The 20,152-nt window shown below is 33.3% G+C and overlaps 3 protein-coding genes across 12 annotated transcripts; 2 read left to right on the top strand and 1 right to left on the bottom strand.

The window, feature by feature from the left end:
- Nucleotides 1–480: 480 nt before the first annotated feature.
- On the top strand, nt 481–1,906 carry LOC149513960 (increased DNA methylation 1-like). The gene has a single exon (XM_089745788.1). The coding sequence runs from the start codon at nt 880–882 to the stop codon at nt 1,504–1,506; it is 627 nt and encodes a 208-aa protein (XP_089601914.1). The 5' UTR covers nt 481–879; the 3' UTR covers nt 1,507–1,906.
- Nucleotides 1,907–4,319: 2,413 nt separating this feature from the next.
- LOC111276855 (polycomb group protein VERNALIZATION 2-like) lies at nt 4,320–11,438 on the bottom strand. Of its 10 annotated transcripts, none has more exons than XM_022862765.2 (15): nt 11,264–11,438; nt 10,278–10,449; nt 9,897–9,952; nt 8,981–9,045; nt 8,801–8,853; nt 8,359–8,412; nt 8,221–8,280; nt 7,806–7,852; nt 7,565–7,698; nt 7,114–7,375; nt 6,849–6,897; nt 6,251–6,334; nt 5,392–5,474; nt 5,095–5,184; nt 4,320–4,681 (listed from the first exon to the last, which is right to left on the bottom strand). In XM_022862765.2, the coding sequence occupies exons 2-15, from the start codon at nt 10,401–10,403 to the stop codon at nt 4,558–4,560; spliced, it is 1,287 nt and encodes a 428-aa protein (XP_022718500.2). In that variant the 5' UTR covers nt 10,404–10,449; nt 11,264–11,438; the 3' UTR covers nt 4,320–4,557. The 10 variants fall into 10 exon arrangements, with proteins under 10 accessions (XP_022718500.2, XP_022718509.2, XP_022718515.2 ...); XM_022862774.2 differs by having other exon boundaries at nt 10,278–10,442; XM_022862780.2 differs by having other exon boundaries at nt 5,395–5,474; nt 11,264–11,437.
- A 5,788-nt stretch (nt 11,439–17,226) lies between these two features.
- Nucleotides 17,227–18,998, top strand: LOC111286550 (phospholipase A1-Ibeta2, chloroplastic-like). Its single transcript, XM_022876572.2, has one exon. It carries the CDS (start codon nt 17,336–17,338, stop codon nt 18,935–18,937), a length of 1,602 nt encoding a protein of 533 aa, XP_022732307.1. The 5' UTR covers nt 17,227–17,335; the 3' UTR covers nt 18,938–18,998.
- Nucleotides 18,999–20,152: the final 1,154 nt, after the last annotated feature.

Genomic DNA, 20,152 nt, shown 5'->3' with positions numbered 1-20,152 from the left:
TTAAATGTTCGTGTTTTATCGGTGTTTGTCTTTCCCGTCTGCATAGATTTAATACTACCAAATCAAAAACTTATGTCATAATTGTACAAAAAAAAAATGATGACCTGAAATAATATTCTTTTACATCAGTTCAATCAATTAGATGGATTTGGTAAATTTTCCTTTTGGAAATAAAACGTGAAAATTTACGTAAAAAAAAAAATTGGTTTTGCTAGTTCTTTTCTTATTAAATATGATCAATGAAGATAACAAAATTCAAGTACTTGTCCTTGTTTCGAAATCTCCAAACATAGGATCAAAAAACATATATATATGATTAAGAAAACTATAAGTTTGGAATGGAAACAAATGAAGCATTATAATATGGGACAAACTTGAATTTGATACATTATTTGCATGCAATTAACCAGGTTTTTGTTCTCGTATATATGGTTGCTGTTTTCAGTCAAGTTTTCTTCATTTCAGATACAGATCAAACAAGTTAATTTGAACGTTTTGGAAGATCATGACTTATAATTTGAGGGACAGGAACTTAATGAATACCAGGGGTACTTATTTGGGCTCAAGTGGTTCGGATAATGAGAGCCATGATGAAACCACTGATTCTGACCCTGACTTTGGGAGGCCACCGCCTAGGCCTAATCCAAACCAGAACAATGTTAGACTATCCGAAGCAATGCGGTGGAGTGCTGGTATCCAAATAGCACATCCAAACCAGAACAATGTTCGACCATCGGAAGCATTGAAGCGGGATACTGGTATCCAAATAGCAAAACCAAACCGGATCAATGTTAGACCATCTGAAGCACTGCAGTGGAGTGCTGGTATCCAAATAGCATATTCTTGGGTGCAAGTTCTAGCAGGAATACAACTGGGACCATGGAGAGAAATCGGCCACGGCGCCCCCCAAAGGCAAGGGCTAATGGGGAAGAAGATAGACAGGGCATCATAGACAGACATAGAAAGGGGAGGAGGAAAAGAATGAATTTTTCACAATTTCTTGAAGAAACAATAACCAAGAAAACAGTGTTGTCTTGGTTGATAAACTTAGGTATAGTTGAAGAAAATGAAATCGTCTGCTACATTCAGCCAGGGTCTCGAAATAAAATGGGAGAAGGCAAAGTCAGTAGGGAGGGCATTTTATGTAGCTGTTGTTCTTGTCAGATTACAGTAGGAGAGTTTGAAATTTATTCCGGGTTTAAAACAAGAAAGCCCTATAAGCATATAGTTTTAGCAGTGTCACGGCTTTCCTTGTTTGGCTGCCAAATAGAAGCATTGGATTGTAGGGAGGAAGAAGAAAAACGTACATACAACAACATACAGCCTGAAGCAACAACTGATGACAAAAATGATGATGCTTGTATGATTTGTGCCGATGGAGGGGATTTGATTTGCTGTGAAAGATGCCACTCAACATTTCATCCCAATTGCATTTTCATGGAGGTAATAATTATGATCACAATTTTCTCTATATACTTTGGCATTTCATTTAATGCTTGTAATTAATTCATCTATATTTTTGGAATTGGGGCTGCAGAACATTCCTCAAGGTGATTGGCTGTGTCCATATTGTGTCTGCAAATACTGTGCCAGTGGGGATAACCTTTTAAAGAAATGTGCTCAGTGTGAAAAACAGTATGTATTACTTAATATTGTTTAAGTCACACTACTGGTCTATAACTATTTCTGCTTCATAACTTGAAACCAATTTACAGACCATAGCAAGTGTGGAGGAGAAAATTTGGACCTGATGAATTCTCCTACCTCATTGTTCTGTGGAAGCAGTTGCAGAAAGGTATTTATCCTCAATTAAAAAGTTATCCATTTTCCCTCATGCTTTTGTCGGAATTATACCATCATTTTTAGAGGTGATGATATTGGAAAAAAACAATTAACTTGAAGTTTACAAAAGATATATGAAGGGTTACAGGGTATGCTTGGAGTTAAAAATAATCTCCAAGATGGCCTTTCATGGACTCTACTCCAACGGGCAGAGCAGCCATTTGGTTCCTACGAGTACAACAACGTACAAATCAACTCCAAGATTGCTCTGGCGTGCTTGATAATGAACGAATGTTTCTTGTCAACCATAGATCTCCATACAAGAGCCAATATTACACAATGTATTGTCTACAATCGAGGGTAATAAATTCGAAACCTTTTCTGAAACTCCTTAAAAAAGTTCTCAAACCATGGCAATACAGTACTGCTGACTACCAAGTACCAACATAATTTCTCTCATTTTCAGGTCCGATTTGACCCGTATTAATTATAGTGGCTTTTACACTGCTGTCCTGGAAAAGAGTGACGAAATCATCTGTGTTGCATCAATAAGGTGTTTTTCTCGATTCTCATTCAAAGAAATCTATATAGATATGTCTAATTCTAGTAGCATGTAAATGTGCTTCTAACATGCCATTTCATTTATCTGCCGGTTTCCAGGGTACATGGAGAAAAGCTAGCTGAGATGCCCTTCATCGGAACCTGTGGGAAATACAGTCGTCAAGGGATGGCTCGCATCCTGTTAAATTGTGTTGAATCTGTAAGCATAGATATTTAACTAAATTGAACGACTTCATCACATCACTGCTCGAGTCTAATGTGCTAATCAATTGAAATGCTGCTGATAATACACTTGATATTCAGGCTCTTCGTGATCTAGAAGTTGAGAAGCTGGTGATTCCATCAGTCGATCAACTTGTTGATATATGGATTAGGAAGTATTTCTTCGCCCGCATCGAGGAGGTGCGGTTGAGGAAGGAGCTGTGCCAGTACAATACGGTGATGTTCCCCAGTGCAGTAGTAAAACTACATAAAAACTTGGCGATGCTTCCTGACTTGAACATTGGTCCTTCAGCAACCAATGGGATTTTCTAAATCAGAACCACAATGCTTGTTTCAACATAGTTTCTAGGAGGAAGAGGATTATCTTGCTCGTTGACAACTTGGAAAATAATTTATCAAGGTTGAAAATCTTTCACAGTCATGTTATACACAGGATTTTGTTGGTTTGAAATTGTGGCCTTTTCCCCCTTTATTTCTTTATGGATTTCTGTCATGTTTTATGAATAAATCGAATTGTTTTATTTTTTTTTTCTCTCTTTATCCGAATTTAATCATGTCTGGTTTTGATTAGTCAAATTTTTTTATATAAAAGGGCTTATAAACAAATTCAAGTTAAACCAAGAAAGTGTCAAAGAAAGAGACAGACTGAAGAGACAACATCTTGAAAGTTGGAAAATAATTCCAACTTAATATATGGAAATAATTAAGTCAGTGCTTTAAAATAATAAAAAAATCAAAAAAAGATTAATAGTTACTAATTTAAATGACCCCCATCAAACCTGCCAAGGGAAGGAAAAAGGCTAACAGAAAGAATGAATAAGCATGCGATTAGTAAACATAGACAGTGAAGAAGGAACAAACATATACAACAATATCAATAACAATAACAACAAACTAAGTTTCATATCTTATAACCCTGGGATTGATTATATGAAAGATCAAAAAAGAATCATATTAAATTATAATTTTTAATCTTCTTACACCATTCATTATTATCTATAACAACATTTTCATTTACTTCATTGACTTTCATATTAATTTTTATTATTTGCATGCATTATTTACATACATATATTTCGTAGTTTGTCTCTAAAAATTTTATTTTTTCTTAAATCTAAAAACTCGTATCTCCTAACTGGTGCATATATATTATACGTTTTACATAGTCAAAACATTTCAAACAGCCTCGTTTTTTACTCAATTCAAATTACTCCTAATTTTTTTTGAACATTTTAATTTCTGATTTTGTCGCTTCTAATTTTCCTACATATCCATTTAAGTATTTTTATCTCAACTATGTTTATTTTCTTTTAATATTATTTCTTTACAATCCAACACTTAATTTCATATAACAATGCAAACCATACTATTTACTTTATAAAAATTTACCTTTAATTTTAAAAACATGTTACGATCACATAATATATTTGATACACTTCGTCACCTCCATTATATTTGATACATTTTGTCACTTCCATCGTCATGCTTAAATCTTATAATTTACATCTTTTTTTTATTTTAGTATCTCTTTGACTACTTGATCCCATATATTAAAAATAACTACTCTTTAATACCGTCTCATTATTCAACTTAATTATACTACAACATAAACTTACATTACATATATTTAATTTTAAATCTACTCAATTTAAAGCATCGAAACTTTAATGTATGTCTTTATAATTCTAATTTGATCATTATTAGTTTCAGCCACTAAAACTGTATGGTTGGCAACATAATCAAAGCAAGAAAAATGAAACTGAAATCAATTGACAGTTCTTTATCTCAAAAAGATTGAAGCTAGAGCCAGCATGAGTATCGTATTTGCTGTTACAACAATGAGAAGGAAGCATTTAGCTACCTTGAAAAAGAATATACGAGAACCGGTTCCAGCCAAATAAAAGAAAATTGTAACAGAAAAAATGGAAAAGGAATGAATGGGGCACAATCTTTATCTCTAAACCCTAATGCTGAAGTTGCGTACATGATGTTTTAGCTTTTCATAACATCCAATCCCTCGTTTTGGCATCTTTGAAGAATCATGCTACAGTTGTTCATAGCGCAAGCATCAAGAAGACCATGATTCCAAAGTTTGATCATGAACAACCTCCAACACCTGAACCGGAAAATGTGTGACATTTCTAATATAGATATCAAAGATGACAACGATTTGCAATTATTTTAAATTAGAGAATACATTACAAACACAGTCTTACTACCTTTTACTACTATTAAACTTGCAGTATTCTGGAAGGAGATTTGGATGATATATTGTTTATAAAGGGCACAAAACGGATTCCTATCCATACCCTATATAAATTAGTTAATCTTTCGATTACCTGTTAATTATATCCTGGTTGGGAATGGACTGTTTACAGTTTTTTATCACCTCTATCTGTTAATGAATGGTCAACTCAAAGTACATTACTCAATGCTATTGGTATTGGTGTAGGCCGGAGAAATACAACTTCAGCAGTCAAAAGATATTAACTTATATAGAAATGGGCAAAAATTCTTCTAGAACATTACCAAAAGAGAGCAGCTGATTGGACCAAGTCTGCCCCATGGAGTTTAGAGAAAGCCTCGCAAGCCCATGAAACGTGACCATCAGCCAGAACCCTGTCAAATGAATCAAGAGAGTTTTTATCACAAAACAAGACCACAAGGAACCAGTATTAATTGGTGCTGCCTCAAGTAGTAGAATCTTCTTATAACTTCTTGACATACCACAATTAGAATAGTGAAAGGGGAAAAAACGTAAATGATAATCATGAATTCAAATGGCAAGAAGAAAAGGAAAGAAAGCTTGAAGTGTTAAGCACAGACCACCTTTGCTTTCTAACAAATGAGTTCCAAAGATGCATAAGCTGCTTCTCATCTTTGCTAACATCCACAAAATCATCAAGCATCTGTCACATATTGGTTTTATGTTAGCCTCTCACTTCTCAAAAGTAGAATAATCAGAACATCTTATCAAAGATGCAATAAGGGCCAGGACCCTAGCATGACTAAGTTGAAGCCCAATCAAACATAACACACTCCATTCTAAACCAAAATTTCTCACCTTTCTAGAAAATCTGATGAAACTCAATCAAGCCAACAGTAGATAAACAAGCCCATCTTCTCATAATTACTCTGGTTACTGTTGTTTTATACTTACATTTACAGAGATGAACAAAGAAATGCTCGTATAATATAAGCAAACACTAAGCAAACTACTACGAGTTGAGACAAATGAAGAGAATTGATTATCTAACCCCAACAGATCACTATTTATTTAATGACTTACTTTCTTCTGACAACTGATGATTTACAAACCCAAATAGTAAATGCTTGCTTGTTCACCAATTACCCCGGCTCCAACCAAAATCAAGTGATTTAAATACGTTTTTTTATTTTTAATTCCACACGTTGGCTCTCAGAATGCTAAAACACAGTTCTTCTTGTCAGTTCAATTACTGGATTATGAATCTTCCACCATTGACCACTGATTCAATTTTTCACAATCATTTTCAAATGTCCTAGTGAAGAAACTATTAATAGTTAGAGCGGATTTGCCTCTCAATTTACTGCATGCAAACTGACTTGGAGTTACTTCCTTATCATGATTCGAATGGTTGAATTTATAATGACATTAACCAAGAATCCAGATAAAACTTTTTAGATGCAAAATTGTAAACTATACCCTGCGGTCTTCAAGATCAGCACTGTCATCATCAACTTCGTCTTCACTGTCTCTATCTGACATTACTTGGTCGATTGCCATTGGCTTCAATTAGAACTAAGAGAAATGTCAGTGCATAGGAGAAACAATATTATAAACAGAAAAATCATAAGAATGATAAACAGCTCAAGGTGGAAACCTATTAATCATACTTTGCCTATCTGAACATGCAATAAAAAAAATTTGAAGCACAAGAACCCAAGCAAAGATTTTCCACGGAAAATTCAAGCATAAAGAGTAAAATCACCCTGACCAAAGTGTCACATCAAATAAAAACAGAAAATTAACAAATGAAATATGAATTGGTATCATTTTACATGCATTCCTGGGAATAGTTTGGTTTTAATGGAGATCTGATGACATCTGAACCCAAGATGAGACCAAAAGTTAAAGCAGATTTGTTTCTCAATTCTACTGCATGCCGAGTGACTTGGCGTTACTTCCATTCATATTCATATGGATGGAACTGACTCCGTGTTAAATGGAGATATCATGACATGAATGTTCATGAAAAGACTAATAGCATAATTAACCCAAGTAGATAGCTAAAATTAATCACCTGAACTCGGTGTGAATGAAAGAATTGGCGTTTCAGCAGGAGCATGCGGCTGTGAGAGAACAACATTTTAGAAGTAAAAAATAAAAATATTAGCATGCCTAAACTTAGAAGATTTTGAAAAGATAACAATTGTTATTAGCAAACAAAACCTAAGAAAAAAAAAGAAGGGCGAAAAGCATGCATAGCAATGTGATAAACAGGAGAGAAAGAATATAAAAGAGAAGGCCAAAACAAATGGGGAAAATCATTGCCTTGGAGAACATACTTCCTAGGTTCAGATCGATCTGCCACTATTTTCCTTGTTTTCGCAGGAGGAACAACTGTATCACTTCCAGATAATGATTTAATACAGTCAGGGTCCACAGGAGAATGAGCCATTGCAATTGAAACTCCTGGACCATCGCAACTAGTTGCAACCTGTGCAAGACACTCTGTTGTACTAGTATAATCAGACACATAGTTTTCCACACCATGCCATCCATTCTGCAGATCTTTCCCAATAGGAATTGACTTGGAAGCCCTCTCACCTTCACAGAGTTCAAAAGGCATATTAAAGAAGGTAAATATTGAGTCATTCTTCTAGTATTATTTACCTATAAGTTACAAAATGAGTTCAAGACGTAAAGCATTCACATGATATAAGAGACTATCTAAGACTGAGGCATTATGCGTAAAGGTAGATAAAATGTTATGACATGCATTACAGGAAAATTTACCATCATGATTCTCCAGAAATCCATTTTGCCCACTTTTACAGGCCATTTTGGGCGAGTCCAACTCCAAAAATTGTACATTGACATTCTTCTCACTCTGAAGAGGGTTTGTAGGCCTACGTCTTTGAGGTTTTGAGCTGCACATGCAATTCATTTTACCATTCAACCATCAGTATTTATTAACAGCATGTCAATTTGATAGCAGTTGAAAGCAACAAGATGTACCCAAATAAAGATATCCTACCAGAAGCTGAAAGTTTCTACTCGTGGGTCTACTCCACTTGCCACAGTCTGTAACAAGAATATTTTGGCAGGATATTAATGTTCGAGAAGAAGTCATTCATGCTTTTTGATAGAAAAACCTACAAGCTTAGTCACAAATTCGTTTCTTTAACTTAAAAAAGGCACAAAATGTAATGATGATACACACTTTATTTCATTTTTCAACCGTGTTAATTATGAACAACATTCCACCCCAAACCAACAGCCATCACTTGTGCTCATGCCATGATGTCTAACATTACAAATATTTCCTACCATCTTTGAATGGAGCAGGTTGTTTATTGCATTCTATTCTAAGCTTCCACATGAATCTTGAAGGAACACAGAAGATAGGAAACATACTAAAATATATTTAGGATGGGAAGAGATATTTTTACCTCAGATATTAATGAATCAATTTTCACTGAGACATTCACAGCTTGATACTCCTCTGTTACCTACAACATAAATGTCTTTTAAATGGTCTGGAAAATCTCAATTGAATGGCAAGTGACTTTACAATTTCAGCTACCAACCCAGAAGTCAAAGTTGAATAAGTCATGGGATGAGCACAAGTGATAACGCAGACCCTGTCAATGAAAATGTAGGATGGCCGAGTGTCAAACAAGCTTTTTGTTCCATAAAATAGAACTAGTTATCTATGTCTAATAAAAACAAAGGGCTGAAACCATCAGGAGAATACCTCAACTAGGGAAAGTAAGTCTCTAATGCAAAAGAATCAGAACAATGCCTGAATCCAACAAATTGCAATATCTTGGAAAAAGATTCATACAAGATGAAAAGCATGCTAATTTATGTGACAATGAGTTTATTTTATCATGTGCAAGGAAATTTAAATTAACACCCCCTTCGGTTGTTTTCTCTTAGATAAATTGAAATTTGATATAATGTGACTTAGCCCATCAAAATAATGAATGAAGCACCCAAGATAAGCAAAGACAACAGATGACCATCTACCTTAAAACTTGCACATTGCATCAAGCAAAATGGACAAGAGAAATCTTCAGTTACTGCAAGTTAAAAAGATTAAAAGAGAACATAGGAATTAGAGCTCAGAGAATCAATTTTAGCTTTTAAAGGTTAAGTAAATAAGATGTATAATGCAAAATTCAATCAAAATAAAGAAATTCATGATACCTTCAGTCTTTTGCAGCATATTGCCATAATCCTTATAGTTGAAAATTACAATTCCAGCCCTCAACCTACACAAACAGATCCTAGGTATGTTAACAACATAATAAGCAATAAATAAACCACATAATTGTTAGAAATCAATAAATTTTCTTTCCTCTTTGCTAGAAAAAAGGTTAGTAGCTGTAAACATAAAGTAGAAAATCAATGGAGCAATACACCAGCACTAGAGCAATCACTTTCCACTTTAGTTAGTATTTTGTAATAATAATGTCTAGTCTTTATTCCCACTGCTGGTAATATGTATGGCTTCAAAAAATCCGGGGCCATGATTAAAAATCTGTAGAGTTCTAGGATTTTGAAACTGTCTCAGGACATCTGTCTTAAAGACAATTCTTCTAGTACTAAATCTCCCCAACTCCCTATATCAAACTCATCATGCTACAACTTAGAACCAACTCTAATCTAGAAGCTCACCTAAACCACAAAGATTCAGTGTCCCCTTTAACTGAACAACTTTAATTGCAAATAAGGCACTTTAATTCAAATACCAAATAACCATCAAAGAATATTGCTACTTTTCATTTTTTCAGAAGCATGAAAGAGGAGAGGAGAAACAGATAATTCCTATTAACAATCCTTGCTTTCTCGTCAAAGTACTAGAGAATCATTTCTTGCTGTTCTTCTGAGGGATTTTCAGGTACTGTGATTATTAAATATATATAAACTTAAAAGTTTTCTATAAGGAGCAAATTGAAGCAGATGAAGCAGATGGTTACTGACAAAATTAATACGCTAATACCATAGTTCAGGGAAATAAGATTAATAAAATTCATAGTGTTACATATGAGAGCAATGCATAATAAAATTCATAGTGTTACTTCCGAGAGCTAAGCACGCATATAAAAAGGGAAGTTCATACCTCCTTCGACGCCTTGCCTGTATTTTGTATTTCAGACATCTTCGAAGAAATGAAGGCTGAGGCAGAAATGAGATTTGATTAGACAGTAGACTGATACAGAGAATGTTTTCCCATCAGGCCTAAAACAGTCCACACCCATGCTATGAGGCATTGTACCTCTTCAAATCACCAAATTAAGGTTATGCAGGTATGTGGATTATTGCAGAAAGATTAACTACAGAATCTATTTGACCTAAAAAATGAACATCTGAGCAAGAATTTCCAAATAGCATAAATAGTAAGTTGTGTTTGACATGGGAAACGCTCATCTAAAGAAGACTTCCCAGTCTAAAACAGATCAAAGAAAGAGATACATGTTCAGCAAGAAAAGCAAGGTATTACATTGTGTAAAGCGCGGCGATGAAGAATATTGTACAACTCAACAGGCTTGCAATATAGTAAGAGATTCTCTACAGATGTATCTGACTCCTCAGCAGACAAATGTAAGCATGAATTTTGACGGCACATGACCTTCAGTCCAAATAATGACAGCCTCAACCCAAGATTCTGCAATCTACATCACAACAATAAGAAAGAAAGAAAAAACATGCACCCAAACTATAATTTTCATCCCACACAAGGCAGAGCAGTGATAGATATCAACTCAATCTTTCAAAACATCTATGGAGATTATGACCTTAATCAGTCAAACAGCCAAACAAGCCAAAACATTAACATTCAATTTAAATATCCCAAACGAGAATAATAAAGATGAATATAGACCACGCCAAATTTGACAAGGATGTTAATACAAAGCCTTCATTAACATGGCTGGTTTACCCCAATGGAGATGTCAGCATTTCTTTAGCATGCCTCAAGCACTAAAAACATTTATTCCTAGGGATTACAATGAGAGTCTATATCAGCTCCTCGTTCTATAATAAAGTTGACAATTCGCAGCAAGTTAACAACAAAATCATATCCCCATTTTTTATATAGATAAAAACAAACAAACCCGAGATCTTGCATATGAGCATATCTTAGTCAATCAAACCATTCATGAATTCCACGACAAGGACAACATTAAGATTCTACAAAGTTAAAAGCCAATAACAGAAACCCTAATTCGACACGCATCTCACAAAGGCTTATTCCTGAAATTAAACTTGAATTTATAAAGAAATCCTTGAAGAGTAATTTGTAACCCAATTTCACGATAGAAGAACAGATAAATTAAACCGCCATCAAACCCTAGAGAACGTTGGAAGTAAAACATTAATAATGTTGATGTCAAAATTTGAACGTAAACAATGGTCAAAATTTCTTGAACAGGTCAAAAGAATAGATGAAAGGATATACATATTCCATGACGATAAAACTAAAATTACCAGGATAAGTTGAATGTCTCGACAGATCGGGAAATTTGTCAGAAAACTTGGAATTGGCGGTTTCTGAACCGTAGCCGAGCCGCGAGCGGGAGGAAGGAAAAATCAAAGGAAATCAGTTTGTTAACTTTAACGAGAAAATTACGAACTCTTTTTTTTTCCCCCTTTGTCTTTTCCTTGTCGATTTCCATGCTTTATTGCATTTGATAAATTGGGCTTGAAAAAGGTACCGAGTTCTCTGTTTGGATAGAGTTGGGCTATGGTATCAAACTTGAGACCAACTTTAAATTACTAGGCCCAAAGCCCATAAACACTTTCACCAGATATGCCATGCATGGTGAAATGCACAAATAAATAAAAAAAATTTTAATTTTACAAATGGTTTCTTATTTATTATGGTCTTTCTTTGCCTTTTTAATCAAAGATGAAATTTAAATATATATAATTATATTTCTCAATGTGTAGTCCAAAAATCAATGGTTAATGAATTTTTTTATATTTGTAACTGTTAAAATCAAATTTTAATTATTAAATTAAAATTTTAATATTTATCAATAAATCACATGATTATTAATATAATCAATAAATTTTTTAATTTTTTCACTTTCTTTTTCATTTGATTTTAGGTTTAAAATCTAATCTATTTCAAAAGTGTTAAAAGCTTTTTTCATACGATTGCATTTTTTAAGGTACAAAGGACCAAGAAACTAGCAAAAACCACACCAAAAAAAAAAAAAAGAAAGTTAGGAGCCAGCTTTTGCTGATTTATTCAAAGTCATGTGTACACATTACATATGGTCTCGTTGTTCTACGGGATTGGTTCGCAATTCGTCAAAATGCTGCAGCTAGCTGTCTGTAATCTGTTGGGAACAAATATTTTAAACCCTTTTGTTTCCTCGTCACTAGCAATACATTTTTTTATTATTATTTTCTTTTCTTTTCGTTTACTTATTCTGCTCAAACACCATTGTCTGCACACGAACAGTTGGAATTATTTCTTTCATTATAGTTGACCAAAAACTTTCTTCTCTACTTAATTATTTTTTTGACTGAATCATAAAAAAATCCTTCATTTTTATAGCAAATAACTAAATTATTTGGATGTGCATGAATATTTGGGCGAAAAATTCAACAAAGTCAGCTCATATTTCTAAAGCACACCCTTCACTTTCAGAAACCTAACTATTTAATACAAAATACCTACCAAGAGTCATAACCAAAGGATTTTTTTTTTTTTCCTTAAGGACATGCAAAACATTGGTTAACTTTTTCTAATACCTACTGATTCATGTATTTGTTATATCAAACAATTTAAGTTTAGTTAATACAGAAAGTTCGTCTGCTGCTTCTCCTGTGGGTCATGTATGCTTACAATATTACTCATTTTCGCTAATATCTTAATCCAAATGCAGTCATTTTCTGAATTGTTTGAGTTAATTTTGCTTCGTCTGCGTTTAACTATTTCTGAAATCTTATTTTTAGAGGACGCCGCCTCAGTATCTGTCTCCTTGTTCGCGCTGGTCAGTGATCTGGTCTCTGTTGAAAATGATATATAGGTTTTTGGCCCCCCTTTGGCCTTTTCTCATCATCAACTTTAAACAGATTTATTATTAGAATCAAAGATATCTGTTTGTGTCGAACTGTCTGCAATGAGTAAAATCCTGAAAACATAAAGAAGAGAGATCAGTCGATGATAAAGGTTAAGAGTTTTGTTGACGTTTGTGCTTGAACACTTAAATCAATGTTGAGTAAAAAAGTGAAAAAGAAAATAAAGTGGAATATATGCTTTAAGATTAGAAGTATTTAGATGGGGCTATTTATACATTTGTAATTGGGGATTTTGGGTCTAAGTGACCCGGATCAGTATAAGAAGATTAAGGTTGATCTAGTAAATTCGAACTAAACTAAAAGTTCACGATTCATCCGGTAAATGACAACTCAACACTCTCATATTCTAATATATAGGCTAATGAATTGATCAAACTAAGTTGGACTTCAATATTTCAAATCGATTTAACATTCCAGTTTGATCAAAATGATTTGAATATCTTCATTTGTCAAATAACTTATACTTCGGAGAAAAAAAATTCTTTTGCCCTTTTAAACACTAAAATGCCTTAGACAATATAAAAATGGATTAATTTTTTAATTAATTAATTAAAAAATGTTAAGTGTAGGGAAACGTATTGGCTGATTAAGAGAATAATTAATCAAAGAAAACATAAATAAGGAGCTTCACGCGACATGCGTGCTTCAATTATTTAAAGTAGGAAAAATGGAGTGTGAGATAAACAAAAGACTTATGAAGTATGGCCTGACATATACATGTGCATTTATCTCTAATATACACGGTATAAGCAAAATTGTTTGTTAATGAGTTTAAATAAAGAAATTAAAAGAATTTGAAACTTATCTCAAATTATTCATTCACTTCGTTTAAAAGTTAAATTCAAATATCGTCAAAAATTTGCAAATTTTTCTTTTTCAATTCTCTTAAGCTTTTAGTCTTTAAAAAAAAAAAAAAAAAAAACTATGAAGAAAAAAGGGTTTAAGGGCTTGAAAACTCATTATATATGCTACACTTGCATTCAAATTTTACAGTGATTACAAACATTAGAACTAAAGATATAATAGACGGAAAATTAGATGTTAGATTTCGTTTTTAACATGTCAATTTAGAAAGAGAAATCGCTTTAAACCAGATGGATACATAATGGAAAATGTGTGTATAGTTTTTCAACTCTTTAGTGCTGCTTTTTCAATCTCATTAGTGGAGAAAATAAGTAAATGTAAAGGAATAATGAGAAGCACTAGACTATTCACCTTTATAGTGCTTTTATATCAACCATGGCAAATGATGAAAAGATAAACACTCCTCCTCGGTGCCTAATATGTTTGCCAAGTTGCAAGTGGAGAAAGAGAAAAGGAGGCCAATCCTTTTAAATGAGTTTGAAATAGGAATTCAATTTGATTTATTTATTATCAAATAAAATTGAAATATAAAAAAATAAATTTTGATCAAACTTGAATTTAATTTTAATTTTTAAATTTTTTAATTAAATTAAATTAAAGTTTCATAATATATCGACTCGATTATATTCATAATTCCAACATGGGTTTAAAATATCTAGTGTGACATTTGATTCATGTATAGGAGAATCAAATATTTCTTATTTGTAAATGTATGACACGGTTGAAAAAAGAACAAAACCCCAAAAAGGTTTCAACTCCCTAACTAACATGTGATAAAGCAGTGACACCAAATAATAATTAATTCTTAAAAAAATCATTCTTTGCTGTTTTGATTATGATGATCTGCCCTCGATCGATCTGACTTTATTTAGTTTCAACCCTTCATTCTCACGCCCTTCATTTTCCACGTTCCTTTAATATTGTCTATGAAATTCCTAAATTGAGTGCCAAGGATGAAGATGATGCCCAAAAAAAAAAAAAAAAAAAACCAATGTTATTCTTTAGTAAATGCTATAAAACAATATAAAATAATACTATAGAAAAAAACGATGATCATGTGCAATAGAAATTGATTTTCTGACTGCAATACTCCATTTTGTTATCTTTTGATATTGACTTCAACTATTGGTTTTGTCATAAAAATTTTAAAAAATATATTTTTAATGTTATTATCCAAAAGTATATTATCATAATCATCTACAGAGAGGTTATTTTATAAATTTTTTATTATATTTTATATAATAAAAGATAATCATTTATCATGGTCGAGCATTTGAGAAATTTCTGAACCTTCAACTTTAAATTGTTAGTGCAGATTGAATGGCCACCAACATCTTGCACCAGCAACAGGACCTTCACTTTTCTAGTGATCCTCCGGACACTGGATTAGCGGTGATTGATTGGACTCCAATTATTATTATATTTGATATTATCAAATATTAAATTACGATTATGAATTAAAATTTTAGCATTTTATCCATAATTTACATGTGTTTGGTGAAGTTCGATCATTAGTCAAGCTTATGTATTAGTTTTCTTACACCCACTCTCCTTTTTGTATCGAAATAAAAAATTACCCACGATTTCAATGTAAAATATAAAAAAAATAATAAAAATAACATTTGTATATTCATTAATTTATTTCTAAATGGCGCCTTTGTCTCTTCTATTTTCGCATCTTTAGCTGATTTTCTATTGCATCATATAAAGACAACGGAAACATTTCACTAATTAAATTACAATTTAAAATTATTTATCAAAATTTTATATAAAACTCATACTTAGAAACGATAAATTTTTATATAATTCTTTATTATAATTAAATAATTATAATATTATAATAAAAAATATAGGTGATATGCTCTCGGAAACAACTCATGTTTTAATTAATGTTTTGGGAATATCAACTTGTTGCATCAAATATATATATTGAATTTTGTACGTAGTTTTTTTTTTTCTTAATTTTTATAAAAATATTTAATATGAAAAATTATCTTCAAAAAGCTCACCAGAGCACGAAACACGGTTTCAGAATTGAGGACTTTTAAACATGTGATCACAACGGAAATGAGAATGAACCTTCATAATTTTAAACATTTCATAATACATTGAAAGTTCAAATGATCTACCAAGCCAGACCGAATCAGCCTACATAAATTGCCTAACCATAATACTCCCGTACGATTTGTCTTTATCACAATATTGACCAATCAAACACCAGATATGTATAACAGAAAAACGGTTACGTTAATTTGGTGTATCATTTTCTGAAATTAACTTCCAATTAATCAAATTACCAGTATGATCATTAATTACATGTCAAAGTTTAGCTGAAAAAAATTAAAAATTTAATTCAATTAATTTATACAATTATTTTTAAAAAAATAACATTTAATAAATTTAAATTTTAAATATTTTTCTCTTACTTTTAAACTGTTGCCTTCTTTGAAAAAAAGAAAGGCAAAAAAGGAAAGAGTTGTACATGAACAACTTTTTTGGCATGCAAGGAGATTAATCCAAAAAGTAGTCATATTTGGGAATTGAAAACCAAAAGCAAGACAGAAACTTGAAGAGAACTGCTTGACCGGAATTTGTTTTCTTGCATTGAAGTTTCAACAAGAAAGCTCATTCCAAATTTAACCATTTACTGCATACACCTGGGTACGTAGATCGTTAATCTGTTTGGCAAATAGCCTAACCTTTTTAACGTTTGAAAAAGAATGAGAAATGGTAAGTAGGGTTTGAAATTATCTAAGACAAATTCAAAAGTAAAAACAAGAGACCAGAATGTTTCAATTTCAAATATATCAAGCATTCATGCAAGGACATTGGAAATGGCAATCCATCAGTATGGAATTGTAGGGGCAATAGTTTATTCCAGTTTGTCAGGAGAAAAAAAAAGAAAAACCATTTTTTGTTGAATTAAAAAAAAATTCATTAATCTCTATAACATAAACTACATCAAAACTTTTACAAATAATAATAGAATCATTTCAAAAGTCAAAAATTAATTCAAATGATTCATTTAATCAAGTTTCAATTCCATCCTTCAACGTATAAAAATGAATTTATTGTATCTAGGTATTTAACTAATAAAAATTAAAAAAACTTGTTCACATTTCATGATTCTATTGACTTGTAAACCGTACACGGTTTGGTTTACCCCCGACAGTCAACCCGTAACAACCAAGCCAAACCAAAGGATAGAGAGAAGGCCAAATCCAAGGGTCCTTTCGGTCAATTCAACTTTAAAAAAAAGTTGTCTCCCTTTCTCATTGATTGCAGACTTTTCTTGAAGCCAGTAGGGCTCAAGGGTTAACAGAAATGGTCAAACTTTCTCCATCTTTTCCATGTAACACAAACCAAAAAACATCTCATATTTTCAGTATTGCCATTGTACGACAATAAGGTTCTTTATGTAATTATGATGTAACGTGTAGGTTTTCATTGGAAATGTACGTCTATAAATACTACAACTGATCTTTTCAAACCTACTTTTTCTTTACTTTGCTGTTCAATTCAGATCTCTCTTTTCAGCATATTTCCTCTTCATTGACTTTTTCTTTGCTCTCTCCTCTCTCTTTTTTCCTGGTCTGTCTCTCTATGCAGATCGGCATCAGCTCGACTCTTCCGGCTCATAACTTGCAAGTCGTCCAAACCAGGCGAGCAAGCTTCAAGTGCCAGAAATCACCTCTAAACCCTTTAGCGAAACCCCAGCCATCTTCTCAAAAGCCTGTTTCATCAGCATCATCGACTGAGTTGGCTCGGCAACACCTTTCCAACCTCGAAAAGCTCCTCCAGAAGACAAACCTAGACGACCCGGAACAAGTTGTCAAAGCTCCCAGTAATGGATCAATCGAAACCAAAGGTAGGGGTTTACTCGAAGGGCTTAATCTTTCCAGGATTTGGCCCGAAATGAAAGCCGCTGAAGAGATGTCTCCACGTCATTTAAATGGGCTTCAGAGGCTTTTATCAAAAACAATTGAATATTCTCCAAGGAACAACCTTGGTTCTCGTTGGAGAGAGTACCATGGTTGCGATGATTGGTCAGGTTTGCTTGACCCGCTCGATGAAAATCTGAGGCGAGAAGTGGTTAGATACGGGGAATTTGTTCAAGCAGCTTACCATGGTTTTCATTCCAACCCGTCCATGTCAACCAACAAGGCTCCCTTACCAAGGCACGTGGCGTTGCCTGATAGGTCTTACAAGGTGACCAAGAGTCTTTACGCCACCTCGTCTGTCGGGTTACCGAGATGGGTAGACGACGTGGCTCCCAATCTTGGGTGGATGACGCAAAGGTCTAGTTGGATCGGGTTCGTAGCGGTTTGTGAAGATAGGAGGGAGATTCATCGCATGGGAAGGAGGGATATTGTTATTGCTTTACGGGGAACCGCTACATGCCTGGAATGGGCTGAAAATTTCAGAGCCCAACTGGTTAACATTCCTGAATCAGATGAGCCAACCCAAAAGGTTGAATGTGGATTCTTGAGCTTGCTCAAAACACCAGGTGCACACGTGCCTAGTTTGGCTGAATCAGTGGTCCAAGAAGTGCAAAGGTTGACAGAGATGTATAAAGGTGAGACCCTTAGCATTACAATCACGGGGCATAGCCTTGGGGCGGCACTATCTCTTTTAGTTGCCGATGAAATAAGTTCACGTGTACCTCATGTGCCACCAGTCGCAGTATTTTCTTTCGGAGGACCTCGAGTTGGTAATAAAGGCTTTGTCGAGCGACTTAATGAGAAAAATGTTAAAGTGTTAAGAATTGTGAATAATCAAGATTTGATCACTAGGGTTCCGGGTGTATTCATTGGCGAAGGATCGGAACAAAAACAAGATCAACAAGAAGAACAAAGAAGTAAAAGTTTTGCAGGAGTGTTCAAAATGCTTGACGATAATAATCCTTTGGCATACACTCATGTTGGAACAGAATTACGGCTCGACACTAAGATGTCACCCTATCTAAAGCCGAATGCTGATGTGGCATGTTGTCATGATTTGGAGGCTTACCTACACTTGGTGGATGGGTTCCTGTCATCAAATTGCCCATTTAGGTCAAATGCCAAGAGAAGTTTAGTGAGGTTGCTTCATGATCAAAGATCAAATGTGAAACAACTGTATACTCACAAGGCCTTGAGTTTGAACCTTGAAAGGGATAGGTTAAGCATCCCTATGCCTAGTTGTTTGCCTAGTCCATCTGGATAATATGCTAAGCACATTTTAATAGCAAAAGATAAAAAAAAGCTTGCACATATACTTCAAAGAAGGTGTTTCTGCTTTTTATTTCTTTTTCAGTATCAAAGTTCACAGCAATCCCAAGGGTATCAAAATGTCCTGTCCTGCATAGGGAATTCCCTTGACAAAAAGAAAATTTTACATTCTTAATTTTAAGCCAAAAACATTTGCTTACTAATATATATAATTAAGTAAATGCTGATCATTTATGAAAATGAAATGTTTAACCTAAGAAATACATTCCTGTCTCTAACAATTACAGCTGATGAGAATCAGATGGAGATGTTTTCTTTATATAACTTGGTCTCAGTTGGTTCGAGTATCAGTAGAATCCTCCCTCACATGTCCCGCAAAATGGTGGAGCCATTAGCTACACAATCCTTTCTTACGTTAATATGATTGTTAAAATGTCAAAATATGAAGTTAATACTCAACCTCTTTAAGTTTAACATAAGCTACCTGCTACTTATTTTTTAAGTTTGCATTGTAGAATTTTATAATTAATTTCCTTTCTTATTTATTTTGTGCTTAAAAAAAAATTGAAGAGCTTCTTCCAAGCGATTTTACCGGCAAAGCATATAATATAGCAATTTGCTCTGTACCCAAATAAAAAAAGTTTGCAATTTGTTGTACTTTAGTTCTTGTCGTGATTATTGCAAAGAAGGTTGGGGAAATTATAACCTTGTTCATCCAAATTATTCTAAGGTCAATCAGAGAAAACTTCTTGTCTTTTATTTTTCTTTAAAACATGGTAATGCTGAGAAGTATTTTTAATACCTACCCTTTTTTTCATATTAGTGTAATTGTGATTTTTCTTTAAAACATGGTAAGGCTTTCTCTCTTTATTTAGATTTGATTATAAAGTTATTCTAAATTGTGATTTTTTTTTAATGTATGGAATCTGATTATGATGATAAAATCTAATTCTAGCTATGTAGACTATTAGAAGTTGATTTGTTTATCTGAAAGAAATATGGGATTTTAAATTAAATATTTTTTTGTTGCACAATAAAGTGGATTTTCACCCCGTTATAATTACATTTTATGATTGAATTTTAAGAATACAATTAATAAAATAATATGTACGGTGCAATGAGTTAAACTCCTCCCACCGCACATCCTAATGATGGCCAAGTTTGTTGAATAAGTAAATTTTAAAGTTTCAAGTATTAGGGGAGAGAAACG

This window comes from Durio zibethinus, chromosome 17 (assembly GCF_047325235.1).
Source record: "Durio zibethinus cultivar Kanyao isolate XHJ-2024 chromosome 17, ASM4732523v1, whole genome shotgun sequence".
Taxonomy (NCBI): Eukaryota; Viridiplantae; Streptophyta; class Magnoliopsida; order Malvales; family Malvaceae; genus Durio; species Durio zibethinus.
This window is presented reverse-complemented; position numbering and strand designations above follow the sequence as displayed.